At 40.0% G+C, this 16,160-nt stretch overlaps 1 protein-coding gene across 4 annotated transcripts in view; it reads right to left on the bottom strand.

Annotated features, from left to right (window-relative positions):
- Nucleotides 1-461: 461 nt before the first annotated feature.
- Nucleotides 462-16,160, bottom strand: part of tac4 (tachykinin precursor 4) — a 33,929-nt gene continuing 18,230 nt past the window's right edge. Inside the window, exons 3-9 of one of the 4 annotated variants that reach the window (XM_066642037.1) lie at nucleotides 10,310-10,354; nucleotides 5,880-6,037; nucleotides 2,102-2,164; nucleotides 1,505-1,601; nucleotides 1,371-1,403; nucleotides 1,145-1,198; nucleotides 462-665 (exon numbers count right to left, since the gene is read on the bottom strand). In XM_066642037.1, coding sequence (XP_066498134.1) covers nucleotides 628-665; nucleotides 1,145-1,198; nucleotides 1,371-1,403; nucleotides 1,505-1,601; nucleotides 2,102-2,164 — 285 coding nt within the window. In that variant the 5' untranslated portion in view covers nucleotides 5,880-6,037; nucleotides 10,310-10,354 and the 3' untranslated portion in view covers nucleotides 462-627. Of the gene's footprint in view, nucleotides 666-1,144; nucleotides 1,199-1,370; nucleotides 1,404-1,504; nucleotides 1,602-2,101; nucleotides 2,285-5,879; nucleotides 6,038-10,309; nucleotides 10,355-16,160 lie in introns of those variants that run through there. The other 3 variants (XM_066642036.1, XM_066642035.1, XM_066642034.1) reach the window with 3 other exon arrangements.

Raw genomic sequence — 16,160 nt, forward strand, 5'->3', positions numbered from 1 at the left:
CCTCAGGTATAAATAAAACCCCTAATGCCTTAAAAGTGCTGTAGATATAATTCTAACCCTATACGCACACTATAAATATGCAGTTAATCTTCACTCTTGTTTTTGCCACTCACCTCATACCAGATTGGTTTATTGGGTTTCTGATACACACACACACACACACACACACACACAATGCAGTGCTAAAACTTCACCCTGTTGAACTAGGTAAGTATTCCTGTTTGTACTTGCAGAGCTACAATGTGGCTTCAATTTAATATCTGACCATTTGTGTTTGTTGTGTACAGACCTCCCAGTGAAACAAACACTCAGGAGATAAAAAGGTCAGATATCATTAATACAGTGAATTATTTATTTATATTTTTATTGTGTTTCAAATTAAAACAGGGTCAGTTCTATATATTATAGGCGATGCTGTATATTACAAGTTATCACCAAATAATAAAAACTTTAATGTGAATAAATGCATCCATTTCAGGGTTAATCCTCCTCTTTTGATTTGAACCAAGTTTAATTTTCTTTGCATTATAAAGATTCTGTGACAGTGCTCAGAGATTTAATACAGAGACCATAATAAAAAACATTAGGAAACATTTGCTGCTGATGTGATTTTTTTAGCTCGATTGTTCAGTATAACAGCGGTTTGTCCAGTTCCTCTTGGAAGTCTGTGGACAAAAAGAAATCCCCTTTAGCTTTAGCACAACATTTTCTCAGAAAAATATATTAAAGGGCAGCAGGCCACGTTTATCTTGTGTTTTTTGTTACTTATTTATAAAATTATTGTTTCAATTTATGTGTCCAATCTTGTCCTTAATGGACCTTTGCAAAAATGATTGGACCTCTTGACTTAGAAACAGGATTCGTTAATGATATACACTAATTAGCCAAAACATTAAAATGACCCTCGTTGTGGGGGGTCTTGACCAATGAGGAACAGTGTGAACGGGGGCTACGTATGCTGAGCTATAGATGGAATACCTTTTGTAATTGTAGATATACAAGGGGGCCATTTTTAATGTTTTGGCTGATTGGTGTATGTTAATGAGGTCCAGCTTTAAGCCTTTACCAGTCTAATTTATTTATGATTAAATGTAATTCACCAAATTCACTGTTGTGGCTGTGGTGTTTAAATATTTGAATTTACCTCCATTTGATGATCTTCTGCCCATCAACCCGACAAATGTCTCTCCTTTATTCCCTGGCAACGAATAACAGAGCTACTAATGCTGAACACACAAGCAAAGTGTATAGAGAGAGAGAGTCAGAAGAGACGAAGCTGAAAGAGGAGAGGAGCACAGCAAGAATGGGTGCAGAATGAGAGGGGGAGACATGGGAAAGAGAAAAAGAGAATAGAGTGAGAGCAAGCTTACTTTTCCTACCGTGTCGTTGAGGTTTGGAGATTCCTGGATGGGAAGGAGATGGATTACATTTAATGAGAGGTTCAGAATTCAAGTCTGAAGGTGGAAGCACAGCAGAGAAGGGGTTAACGTTCAATGGCCATTACCTGAGCTTCTTCCCATTAAGCCGTGGAACTGCTGAGATTTGGAGCGCTTCAGGAGGTCAGTGAAGCGAAGGGATAAACCATTGTCCAGCGGCTCGTCCTGTAAGAAGAATCCAGTGAGTGACTATAGATCTGAATGTTACTTTACACAATGTGTATGAGACAGAGAGAGAGAGAGAGAGAGAGAGGGTTAGAGAGCGAGAGACAGACAGAGAGAGAGAGAGAGACAGACAGACAGACAGAGAGAGACAGACAGACAGAGAGAGAGAGAGGGTTAGAGAGCGAGAGACAGACAGAGACAGACAGAGAGAGACAGAGAGAGAGAGAGAGAGACAGAAAGAGAGACAGAGAGAGAGAGACAGAGAGAGAGAGACAGACAGACAGAGAGAGAGAGAGACAGACAGACAGAGAGAGAGACAGACAGACAGACAGAGAGAGAGAGACAGAGACACAGAGAGAGAACCAGAACCCTGTGCACTCTGTTCATCCAGTGTAGAGGAGATGAGAAGATTTTTTTATATTATCACAATATTAATATAACTCATTTATTTCAGCATTTTCTCATTTAATTCAATCTGAATTACAAAAAAAGTCCCTTACCTGCCAATTTTCCATTGACCACAGGGTCCTATCTTCACTGGGAGTGGACATAGTGGTCTCCATCTGAGCATACAAGACCACAGCCAACACACACAGCCTCAAAACCACCATTGTGCAACAGGAAAATTGAAAACTATTTTTTTTAAAGCAGTGATAATGGTCTCATACAGTTTTCCGGGCGGTTAGAAGCTGGACTTGTTGCCGAATCTGAGCTCTGAGCTTATTTATACACCAAAGCCCCTCCCATTCCACCTCTACACCATTACACATCCAATTTATTACACCCCAGAGCTGTCATACTCTCTCACCACATCATGTATTTATGTGGGTTTGGTTCCATTTCAAATGACGTCTATAAAAAATGTTTGATTTATTCAATCTTATCTGAGCATCCGTGTACAGATGTCAAGGATCACCACTTGCGCATTAATTACTCATTGTCCAGAGTCAGAAGATGACACAAAAGCCCCTAGCATTAAATATCAAATCTATTCTGTTCATCATTTTACTCCTAAAACGTAAAACTAACCACTACACGTACAGTTTTACATTTCTGATATAACACAATCCAACTGTATAATGAAGAATGATCTCAGAATTATCTCATTAGCAGAGTTCAATCCAGTCTCTTTGTCTCCAGGAGCCTAAAGTGTCTATCCATTCTCCTCATGCCCAGATGAGGTGGTGAAATTAAACTGCCCCTTTGATCTCAGCAATTCCACCTTCAGTGACCATCCCTTCTCAAAGGGAAAAGAAATAAATCGAGGTGGAGGTTCAGCCTAAAACACCATTGCACATGCACTCAAAATTCACACCAGCAATCCAGACTGAAAAGCTCTCATCCTAGATAACACTGGACTGTACGTAGTGTGAGTTTGGCTTCAAAATGTAAGAGATTTTGAGTTTTGTGCACGCTCTAACTGAACTTAGCCACTGTAACGGTGGGCACTGTCATTTACAAACCCACTTTACTCTACGACTGGGATCAGTTGGAGCCTAAATCATGTCCTTTTACATATACCTACACAATTACATATACCTACACAATTACATATACCTACACAATTACATATACCTACACAAGTGCATTTGTGCATTCAAGTGTTCAATTATGGAACCAAATCGGTCTCATCAGACTTTGAAATATTACCACCTTTGAATTTGTAGCACTGATTTTTTTTTGCACTGAAATTATTCATCTGAATTTTGCTGCGTTTGAATTTAAGTCTTCAGATTTCCACCTCTGAATATTTTGCTTCGAAATTATGCATCTGAACACAATTGCTCTTGAATAGAACTCGTGAATTTTCAAAAACACGTTTTCACTGTTATTATTCAAGGTTAATAAATTCAGATAAAAACATTCAAACTCAATAAACTCTAACAATATATTTCGAAGTTGCTCAAATTCGGTAGACGAAATTCAGAAACCAAAATACGAGTTACAAAAAACTCAGATACACATCCGGGTCACCAAGAATGAGCAATCGATTCATTTGGATTTTCTTCTCTTTCGCCTTAAATGCTGCACTAGTTGCATTGTGTCGCCGCTAAATGGCGAAATACGAACACAACTTCCATACCGTGGAAAAACTACACGTTTAGCTTCCTTCCGCGGATATTATCTCTTTATTTTCAAAGTGTCACTAAAATCTGAAAGGCTCATTGAAGTAGGGTGACCGGACGTCCTCTTTTACCCGGACATGTCCTCTGTTTTAGATTTAAAAAAATGTCAGTGCGGAATTTCACAAACGTCCGGGATTTTGTTTTTCTAGAGCTTACATAGAACTTCGAGAAGTTTCGTTCACAAACTAGTCCCGCCCTCCCCTACTCCGATTGGTTCGCTTGAGTGAGAAGGGGGCGTGGTGAAGTAGCCTAAAACCTTATGATTGGACGGTCTGACTGTAGAGCTACCGTTATTGGTCGATAACCTTCACTGTAAACATTTAATTGGTCAGTCTGCACGTCAGTAGTCCTTGTTTACATCAGGCAAAGCTCATGTACCTGCCCTCATCTCGAGCAGCTATGCCGAAACGTAAATGTAAGTTCTCGGATGAAGTAAAAAAGAAATTCCCATGTTTTGTGTAGCAAATAAAGGTGTGAAGGGCCTAAAAGCACACATAAGTTCAGCTAAGCACACAACGGCAGCGAGTGTCACCCCCCTCCTCCCCCTGAATATGTGGAAACATGAACGTTGGACTATACAGTCGTGGAAATTAAATGCATAATTTCAGTGCAAAAACATTCAGTACTACACATTCAAAGGTGGTAATATTTCAAAGTCTGATGAGACAGATTTGCTTCCATACAATGGCTGTGATCTATAGAGTCTTAGAAAACGTATTTGGTGAAAAAAAGAGCTCCTCCAGGTTTGAAGAGCTAAAAAACTACTTGTCACCAATGGAGCAGTAAATGATCTGCAGTAACCCCACCTCAGCTGGGAGACGTGTTCTAGACAGGATTTCTCAAATACACAGGGGGCTGTGAAGAGCTTTACATGAAGAATTAAGAATATCACAGTTCTCTGTATTTTGTGGGTCCACTCGAATCTTCCTCTCTTTTCCAGGGCCTTGCTTTAAATTCTTCAAAGAAAATCTGTAGCCATTGGTATTCGTTGGTGGAATGATCTACTTCCAGTGATCCAAGGACTCCCAAATAGATTCAGTGGTACTGTGGTCTTTTTTCCCCATTTCATATTCATATTCTGTTTTTATTTGGTGGTGCTGTTTGTAATTATCGTAATTTTACACTTGACCAGCTGAGGGGACAGCAGATGGTTTTTAATTAAGGTTGCTCACCTTGTTGCTGAATGATGTTGATTGAAAGCTTTTTATAATATTGATGGTCTAACACAGCTCTTGTGCATGATAAAAGTGGTCAGTGCACGTTGGTTCTTGACCGTTCGTTGAATGCTGAACGGCTAGTGTGAAATATTTAAGCCGACTGGCCCCTGGGTTATGGGGGAATGCTATTAACTGGTGAAGCTATGCACTGCAAATTGGTTGGCGTCCATTAGGGAGAACAGCCTGTTACTCTGTTTACTATGAGGCTCTGCTATGTGTAAATTAACAAAATGTTTTCAGAGAAGTGCTTCTGTCTCTGAATGTACTCTGGGGGATGGGGGGCAGAAAGGTGGGCAATTCATTTCAGAGTAAATAGCTGATTTTATTAAAGCCTGACTGATTAAGAAGCGCAGTGCTACTCAGGTCTGTGTTCATTTATAAAGCCACTCCACTTTCTGCTCATCAAAGTCAAATTAATTTTTATTTTTGGACATGAAGATTTGTTTAATATTATCATAATATTTAATAAACTTCAACCTAGAGGAACAGGGCAGTCTTACCCTTAAGCATGGGAATGCCTTACACACCACAGAACCTGAACATGCGGGCAATATACAGTATAAACCACAGTAGGTCGGCTGATAGAGCATTGGTTTGCAATATCAAGCAAAATATAAGGACAATTAAAGTGACACAAGGTAAGATTTTTTTTTTTTGCTCCTGGGGCAAATCCTAGTGTAGTTCATTTTTTTACCACTTTACTGAAATCAATGAGGAGGGGGAGGGGTGATTTCCTGCCCTCCTCTAAAAGTTACATAGTGCTGTTTCTGCTATGCTGAGCCCAGGATAGCAATGACAGAGGCTCTATTCTCTGTACTTCAGGTCAATGAATCATCACAGTGATTTTGAAGGTAAAAATATTACGTAGAGTTCCTTTAGAGTCAAAGCTGCCCTGTTCCTCAAAGTTGGATATTCCCCTCACCAAAGGTTCCCACCTTTCGACTTTGTGAGTTTGAGGAGTTCCTTGGTGGGGGGCTGGCTCACCAGTAACACAAGCAGTGCAGTGGTACTCCTGTGGACAGCTTCTCATTTGATGCAGAACATTGCTGGGAGAATTTGATGTCAGAACATAAACGAGGCTGAAAGCCACCAGCTGAAATAAACAATCAGACAGATATATATCCTGATCATCAGTCTTATCATGGGTGTTGCTGTGATGTGGATACATCAACAAGATCCAGACTTTCTGTTCTCTGCTTTAATCCGACACTGGAATGATGCTGTTTAAAGCCCACAGAAACTCAGCTGGTTACTTATTTTATACAATGTCATCAAACCTAAACATGCCATAAGTAATACATAGCTTTGGCTACAAGCACATACAGTAAATTCATTCATTATCTGTAAGCGCTTATCCAGTTCAGGGTCACGGTGGGTACAGAGCCTACCTGGAATCAATGGGCGTAAGGCGGGAATACACCCTGGAGTGGGCGCCAGTCCTTCACAGGGCAACACACACACTCACACATTCATTCACACACTCACACCTACGGACACTTTTGAGTCGCCAATCCACCTACCAACGTGTGTTTTTGGGAAGAAACCGGAGCACAAGGAGGAAACCCACGCAGACACAGGGAGAACACACCACACTCCACAGACAGTCACCCGGAGGAAACCCACGCAGACACAGGGAGAACACACCACACTCCTCACAGACAGTCACCCGGAGGAAACCCATGCAGACACAGGGAGAACACACCACACTCCTCACAGACAGTCACCCGGAGGAAACCCATGCAGACACAGGGAGAACACACCATACTCCTCACAGACAGTCACCCGGAGGAAACCCACGAGGACACAGGAAGAACACCCCAACTCCTCACAGACAGTCACCCGGAGCCACAACCTGCAGGTCCCTGGAGCTGTGTGACTGCGACACTACCTTCTGCACCATCCTACCATAATCACAACATAGGAAAAATGCATTTATTATATTGTTTTATACTTAGGTATAATCTCTACATATTCTCTTCCAATATAATTATTCCATAATGCTGTCCAACCATGTGCCATATCCTGTACTACAGTAGTTATACTCGTATAGTCAAAGAGGGATAAACTATTATCTACAGCTTTCCTTTCGGAAAATAATGTACCGGAAGATGAACTGTTTCATGGTCATTTCTGATATCACCGTAGCTCTGCAGTATGACTGAACACTTCATCATCACCATCACAATCATTATCTTCACCTCTCTCAACTGGCCAAGATGATGCACAGATGGAGCGTTTTCCCACCACCTGTCACACGCCCCTGCCAGGTACACACACCTTCCTTAGCCAACTGACTTCTGAACAGGGTTAATGGTGTGAAAATTGACTGATCCGCAACGTGTTAAAAATCTCTTTATTCCACCCATCTTTACCCAGGTTACACACATTAATCGGCCTCAGCCATAGACTGGAGCTCTCGGAGAGAACGTCAAACAAGAAAACAAGGAAATCACACACACAACGCAACCTCATGTGTTTGAGAGATATTAAACATTCCTATTTCTCAAACTAAAGCTGATATAGAATTAATATCCTAGTTGCTTTTTGTTAAATACCTTTATTCTGGCAATTTTAAACAAATAAAACATTCAAATATAACATTATTAAAAAATGTACGTATCTTGGGTCTTTATTAATGTACTTAGTTGTGCTTGAATTAAAACTACAAACACGTACGAAAAAAAACCCCAAATACAGTGGGTTGTAAATTCACTCTGACTTGTGTTTAAACAAAAACTTTCCATATTCTTTCCATATGAAGATGTGTAATTGCACAGTTTTGTACGTTTTGAACTATACTGTTCCACTCAGGTCCACAACACACACTCACACACATTCACTCACACCTACGGACACTTTTGAGTCGCCAGTCCAACTACCAACGTGTGTTTTTGGACTGTGGGAGGAAACCGGAGCACCCGGAGGAAACCCACGCAGACACAGAGAGAACACACCACACTCCTCACAGACAGTCACCCAGAAGAAACCCACGCAGACACAGGGAGAACACACCACACTCCTCACAGACAGTCACCTGGAGGAAACCCACGCAGACACAGGGAGAACACACCACACTCCTCACAGACAGTCACCCGGAGGAAACCCACGCAGACACGGAGGGAACACACCACACTCCTCACAGACAGTCACCCGGAGCGAGAATCGAACCCACAACCTCCAGGCCCCTGGAGCTGTGTGACTGCGACACTACCTGCCCTCAATGAACAATAGACTAATAATATAATGTTCTGTACACTAAAGGTAGGCTATATATTATACATTTAAGGCTGTACCATAATAAAAATAATTATAAAACATAATAATCCTCATTTTTAAATAAAAACTAACACAAATGTATAACACATCAAGTGAATTATAATCATGTTTTATAATACCATTGTGTTAATATATATGTAGCTACATGTAAACTTCAGCACATGGCGCATATCACTGAATAGCACCTCCCTGTGGAGCAATTCCTAAACGTAAGTGAGTGTGTAGACTGTGAGCGAGTGCGCTACAATTCAACAAAGAGCTTTGCATGTGAAAATAATTTTAAAATATTTTTAATGTCTGTATTTTTCTGTCTAAAACATTTCTGGACATTTTAAGGCCTGGTTTACATTTAATTTCATTTTATGTTCTGAACAAATGAGAAAACTTTTGACCTATACGAGCCATCTCAACTAATGTCTTTAAACTAATATCAACTTAAAAGACACACAGCACTATAATTGATGGGACCATTTTTAAGTTTGTCCAGCAACATTTAATCTGATGGTGTCAGCATGGTCCAGAGGGGGTAAGTACCTTCTCAGTATTAATGACACACAATTCCACTCTCAGAGACTGCTGTTAAAGAGTATATTAAAGTCATTCATTAACATTGAGCGCACACAAACCCAATGGAGACTTGTGTTTATTTGAACTGAAGCAGTACACAGCTAAACCACAGCTGATATAGTTCACTGTGTCATTACAGTTAAATAACTGGAGTTTAATAAATGAAGGAGTCTTCTTAGACATTGTTATATTATTAAACTCTATTGTGTGTTAGCATTAGCATCCAGTCACTGTGATGTGATCAAAACAACATCCAGATGCATGATGGATCATAATGCCAAGAGTAAACATGGCCTTACATACTACAATTGGCTGTTAATGTTCTCCTACAAGTGTGTTGAGCCCCAGTTATATGGCATTGTGCTGTCTGACTTCACATGACTCAGATGAAACAGTGCTAACCTTCACCCTCCAACTCAGAGTGCTATGTGATTGGTGGAGAGCTAGCTAACAGGTGGAATTATTTTTGTAGGGTGATTAGATGTAAGAAGGTGAAAAAGAGGACACATTTCGCGGGGGGGCTGAAACTATGTGTGCTTTTAGGTCATGTACCTACCCTCATCTCACCTTTATTTGCTACACAAAACATGGGAATCTGTTTTTTAATTCATCCGAGAACTTACATTTACGTTTCGGCATAGCTGCTCGAGATGAGAGTGGGTACCTGAGCTTTGCCTGACGTAAACAAGGACTACTGACGTGCAGACTGACCAATTAAATGTTTACAGTGAAGGTTATCGACCAATAACGGTAGCTCTACAGTCAGACCGTCCAATCATAAGGTTTTAGGCTACTTCACCACGCCCCCTTCTCACTCAAGCGAACCAATCGGAGTAGGGGAGGGCGGGACTAGTTTGTGAACAAAACTTCTCGAAGTTCTATGTAAGCTCTAGAAAAACAAAATCCCGGAAGTTTGTGAAATTCCGCCCGGACATTGTTTAAGTCTAAAAAAGAGGACATGTCCGGGTAAAATAGGACGTCTGGTCACCCTAATTTTTGGACAACTCCAAGGACCCCAAAGACATAGAGACCCACACAAGTGTGCATCATGGTGTGCAATGGTACACTAATATACAACTCATATTTGTATTTAAGTGTATGTAATTGAGTAGATGGAACTAGTTACCACCTGCTCCTGGTGTATACACGGCAGGAAGTTATTAAACTGAATGCAGTGAAAAGCTACAGACAGGATACACACTCCTCCCTCCAGGGCACAAACAATCACTCCATCTCACTTCCTCTAACTTGGGAGTGAATGAGTGGTGTCATTACTGCAACATGCACCTGCAACAGATTACACTACAGGCTACATCTGAAATATATACTTTCATTCTTCTGTTTTGTCTATTTCCTTTTCTCAGTAAGAGCTTCCTGGCAGCTTTCAGACCCTTAGTGTTGAGATTTATTCACAGTAGAAGGAAGGACACGAGCAAAACCCGAGTTTCTCCAGTGTCTAAGGGATTATCTGATGGGGAGAGTTGTGGTCATTCTGGTGCTGCGTGGTTGTTTTTAAACTCACCGTTTTTCTGTATCTTTTGTGACCTCAGGATGGAGCTCATTAGTACTAAAAAAAAACAAAAACAAAACATGATTATGTTTGACCATCCAAAATAACAGCTGCTGAAAGTATAGATAAGAAAATGGCCACCAGGGGGCAGCAGATTCTTTTATTTGCTTGAAAAGTGCACACTGTTACTCGCCTGTTTTGATGGACATAAGAATTTAATTTGGAAAATGATTTAAAGATGAGTTTAATTCACAAAATTTTCCGTATGTCCCCCTTTTTTGTTTGTTTGTTTATTAATTAATTAATTTTAATTATTTACTTTTTTTTTACATTTTTCTTTTAATTACTGATTTCACATAATAATAGATTTTTATTTTCTTCTAAAGCTGCTACATTAAGGTACTATGGATTAGAGGGTTCTGGTCACAGTCAATATTTAGCATAGACTAAGGTTATCATGCTCAACGCCAAGTGTGGGACAGAGTAGTATGAAGTCCACCAGGACTGGGCAGTGGAGCACTGGAACACCATGCTCCAACACTTACAAAAAAGAAAACAACAATAAAAAAATAAATAAATAACAAAATTACAATGTTACATCTGCTATAGGTTCATTATGTTCTATAACGTTCATTTAATGTTGATATTTATTCAACAAATAAAGCTAAAGTGTAAATGAAATTGTTCAGTAGTAGTGTGTGTTCTTGTTTTAACATCAAAAACAAGCTCAAACCTCCGAGCACACCACCGGTTCAGTCGACATTTCAGCAAGTGCTGGAGAACAAGAAGAAGCAGAAAAGTGTTTTGTTTTGTCCAGTGGGATGCAGCTGGGTGTATTTGCCAGATCTAAATGGACACAGATTTTTCTCACCAATTGAAAGCCAACGGTGAAACAGCTGGAGGGCTTTATTTGTTATTTATTTATTTATTTATTTTACAGATGTGCCACAAAGCAGCTGTGGAGGTCTCTCCGTCACCACGGATCTCCTGAAGGAACCCAAATCACTGACAGACGTGTTTTGGCTCGACTGAGGGTTTGGAAAGTGTGGACTAAAGCTGAGAGTATCTGTAAAAGGATGCAAACACAACAACCTCAGCTTTATTCGCATCTGTATTCACATCTGCAGCTGATGTAAATGATGGGTGTGGAGACTGCAATTCTTGTTGATCTGCATTTTATAAAAAAAAAAAAAAAAAGCGAGGCACTGAATTTTCTTCATTCAGATCTGTACGCAATTTCCAGATTGATAAAACGTATTACATCAACACATTTACTGACAAAAGACAGCATTGTACTGAGTCCTGGGCATGAAGTCAGACTATCTTTTCACTGATGTCATTTCCACTCTAAACAGCCTTTATTTTCAAATTACTCATTTTCCAGAGTCAGGACAAAAAGCAGAAACATAAACTAAAAAAAATTACAAAAATATATAACTATAATATAATATAAAATAATATAACGGTTAAAAAAACCTTATTAACTTTCAACAGAAGTGAATATAAAAAGATTTTATTTCATTTCATTTCTATTGGTTCATTCCTGAAATATTTACGCAGTGTGAAGGACCTCTCCTGTGTTCAAATGATGTAGTAAAATAAACTAAACATTGACAGAAATGGAGGTTTTTAATTGGACAGCGACAATATGCACTTTTTTTGTTTCTTTCAGCACCTGGTTATAGCTTTATTCAAAAAATAGAAAAAAAATCATGGATGTTTTTTCAAATCTCCAAAGCTGCCCACAGTCTGCGATTCCCATGATGCAAGAAATCCCAATGACTATTTCGTGGAGGACATGATATGCCTTTTTCTCAGAGTGTTAGGAAATTCAAAAAGTTCAGTTGCAGAAGTTGGTCACATTTTCCCATTCTCACTGTCCAAATGATGTATTTTTCATCACTTTTCCCACACCTTCCACATAAGGATTCCAGGGCCTGGTAAAGGAATTAATATATGGGTAGTCTGTGACTTTTACACAGCACTGTGTTTTATTACTGTATGCATTTGACTAAGCACCTCACCTTTCTCTGGATGTATACATTGATATTGGTCTGCCAGCGAAATTCAAGGTTGAATTATTATTTTTTTAATCACATTCCATCACACATTCGAGTGAGAAACCTTGGCTAGGTTTGATGTAAGAGATATAAACAAAGCTCTGCTTCAGTATTTGAAGCACACATCGACACAAAGCCTCAAAGGGAGCAGTGCTAGCTAACATGCTGGAACAATCAGCCAGATCACAGCACTCCAGGGGCATGCTGGGAAAGGCACGGGGCCAAAGCCGTGTCACACACTCTCTGGTGGCTAGAGTGGACGTGTCCCGAGGGCAGCGATGGAGCTTTTGTAGACCCTTGCCTCTCGAGTAGCCCCATAGCACGATTAGCTCTGTCTGATAACAGAGAACCAGAGGCCTCTATATTTCACATTAGGGGTTTTGATCTACTTTTTGATCTGAAGCATTAATCAAAATAGGTCAAAGGTTAGAGGCCAAAAAGATGAGGATAAAACAGGTCAGGAAAGTTGTAAATCATACATATAAAAAACAACATTCCCATTAGATCTTACTGTGTGTTAGGACGCACAACAACTGCCTGGTGTCAAACCTACATTTTCTTCCTCAGATAAATGGCACTTAAAGCTTTAATCTTTGACAGAGGGGTGAACATCAAGCTCCACACTCACTTCAGATCTGAACAAATCCACAGCCAGATTTGCACTCCAGAACTGAGAAAAACAAACAGACACAAATTAATAATCAAAAACGAGGCTGGTGGGTTATCTAAAACCCCTTGAACTTGCCACACCCCAGAACCCAGGCCTTAACATCCCTTATTGAATTATATGACTGAAGCTTTTCTTATTTTCCTGATGCTGAATATCTATCTTATACGTAATGGCCATTGAAACAGGCAACTGAGCAAACAAAGTGGACATGGGTCAGTATCATGTGTCTTTATCCAATATAAATTAATACTGTATGTTCATTTTCGTACAGTACGTTGGTGAACTATTATATTTAAATTACTCTAACTCTGAAATAAAGAAAACACGCTGTTGCTCTGGAAAAAGTCTAAGAACTCGCTCTGGAGCTTAGATTCTCGATGATAATTTGTCCTATAATATGGGTCAACCACAGTTGGGAAGCAGCACAGCAGCTGCAGCAAATTTCGCAAACTAGAACACACTTATCTGTCATGGTCAAGCGCAAATAATGGTTAACTGTTGTGGCACATTAGGTTTGTGTGGTACACGCCGCTTCCTGCTTTCAACTTAAGCCTTAGAAACCAAACTGTTTCACAGTGTCAGCTAAAAGTGAAGTTTCACCCACAAATTAGGCCCTTTGATTCCTTTCAGCGTCTCCCCGGACACCACATATGTCTTCTATGCTTATTTTTTAGAAAGCTAAACATGCAGCAGCACAAAGGGCAATTTGTAAGGCTTTAGAAAAGCTCAGCAACACTGAAATAGCTAACATTAGAGTTAACAGATAGTATACAGATTAATGTAGTGTTACAGAGCTAACGCTAAAACTAGCAGTAATGCTAGTAGAGCTAAGACTGATGGTAATGGTACAGGTAGCACTACGGCTAACCTAGAACTAGCACCAATATTAGCAATAGAGCCAATATTAGAGCTAAAACCAGAAATAAAATTAGACAAAAATTAGCAGTTGCGCTAACCGTTTGAACAAAATTCAAAGTCAGTCGGTCAGTCAATATATGTGTGTGTACATTTCAGTGCACATTTCTGGTAATACAGAATATTGGGGTGACTTCCGTTTTTTAAATCATGCAACAGATGTAGGTGAATGTAGGGTAAATGACGTCATATTGACGTCATATTTGTGGAAGTCATTGGTGTATCTTACAGTGTTATAGCAACTAATAGTCTTTATTTTGAGAAATGAAAACTGTCCAGCCGTCTAGCCTTGGTTTCTGAAGCACAGCCCTCCCCAGTCCCCCGTAAGTAGGCAGCGTCAGCGTCACACTGATGGGGCCATTTATCTTTATGAGTGTGGTCTGACCACACTTGGACCAGCCAATGCATGGTGGTAGTGGGGTCAGAGGTCTCACAGGTTGCCAGTTGTTTGGGGATGGTAGACTTCCTGCGGAACATTCGCAGGTGTTGGAGCAAGGAAACGAATTGTATGTGTGTGTGTGTGAGTATGTTGTTCCTGGACGCTCACTCCATTCTACCCATCTGCTGAGGCCTATTAGTGAGTCGACTCCAACAAAGAGAGCGCTATTCCAGAATGGAAAACAGAAAAGGGCGAGAAAATTGTCAGAATGTGATACTTTACACAAAAAAATCTGCTCGAACTAAAAAAAAATTCACGTTCTCCGTGATAGAAGTCATTGTTCTATTTTAGATTTGTTGAGAATGCCACAATCAGGACAGTTGTTTTGTTCAGCATTGTGTTAAATCTCACAGTGTACCATTTAAAATATCAATATACTATTCAACAGTTTTGGGAATTAAAAAAGAAAACTCACCTCTGGCATTAGAGGTTGGTTACATGCCTCCTTTCGAACTACATTTTCTCTGTAGCTTTTCAGCATTTTTGAACTCCAATTTTTCCACTTCTTTCCCTTTGATGTCCCCCATCTTTGTGCAAGTGGATTATCTTAAATTTAATCTGAGAAAAATCTCCTTTTAACTTTCACTTAACTATAGTTTGTCGGGATTTTCTCTGGGGTTCATCTTTTCTTGTGTGGTGTTATTTCTTACACTCGCATCTGTGAGAGTTTTGCTGCAGGTGAATGCCTCAGGCTGCAATTACGAGCCATTAACTCAATGCCAGTGTGTGTGTGTGTGTGTGTGTGTGTGTGGCTGGTTGGGTGTGATCAGTCGTTGGGAGTGTATGCATCTGGGCACAAGAAACATTTTAAAGTGCTTTTAATATAAATCAAATAAAAACATATTAGAAATATTACAAAATATTAAAGACTGTTCCTTATTTAATAATCCATGATTTATAAATGTAATATATATGTATAAATAAATAGTGCTGACCATATAAGTGCACTTTGGAGTGGAGTTTTAATATTATGTTACCCCTTTTCACCACACTATCCACTGAAGGACCCGAATAACTCACAGCACCAGCAAAACCTAGAACACTTTATAGAACCTTTACTTTGAGGAGTGTAGTTTAGTGTAGAATTTTTGGGGGGCTTCAAATCTTTGACTTGAATCTGAGTCTCTCTGTGTGTGTGTGTGTGTGTGTGTGTGTGTGTGTGTGTGTGTGTGTTTATTTGCAGGTGAGCACCAAGCTGGACCTTTCCCATTCAGAAGGCCATGGTCAAAGTCTTTTTTGCGAGGTCAGAGGTCACGATCCCCAAGCTTAGCCCACAGTTTATTTTTAGTCCAAACAAGGCGGCTATTTAAGGAATCGTATGGAGGTGTCCTAGTAATTATGGCCATTCAACTCAGCCCACCTTCTCGGCTCAATTGCAGCCATGTGTGGACCGGGCAAGGGTATGGGGTCCACGCACACACACACACACACACATTTATGTATATGCTTATCCCACACATGTTTGTCCAACACACTCTTATTTGAAAGCTGTCCGTCATGGGTATAAAAGCAGAACCAAATATTTTTACGAGTCCATCTTCATTATTCTGATGACGGCCTTTCAGAAGCAGTTAGGATGTTGTGCTCGTGTTCCCCTTCCAGCTTTTGTAGAACCTTTGACTGCTTTATAATCCCTCAATCCGAAGGTTATTCATTACGCTGTCCAGTTTACTCCAGCTCTCAGAGTTACAGACTCGTGGGCTTTGGAAGTCTGTGATTAAAGCAGAAAATGACCTTAGTGTTATCGGGAGAGCTCACCCACCGAGTTGCATGAATACT

This window comes from Hoplias malabaricus, chromosome 13 (genome assembly GCF_029633855.1).
Source record: "Hoplias malabaricus isolate fHopMal1 chromosome 13, fHopMal1.hap1, whole genome shotgun sequence".
NCBI lineage: Eukaryota > Metazoa > Chordata > Actinopteri > Characiformes > Erythrinidae > Hoplias > Hoplias malabaricus.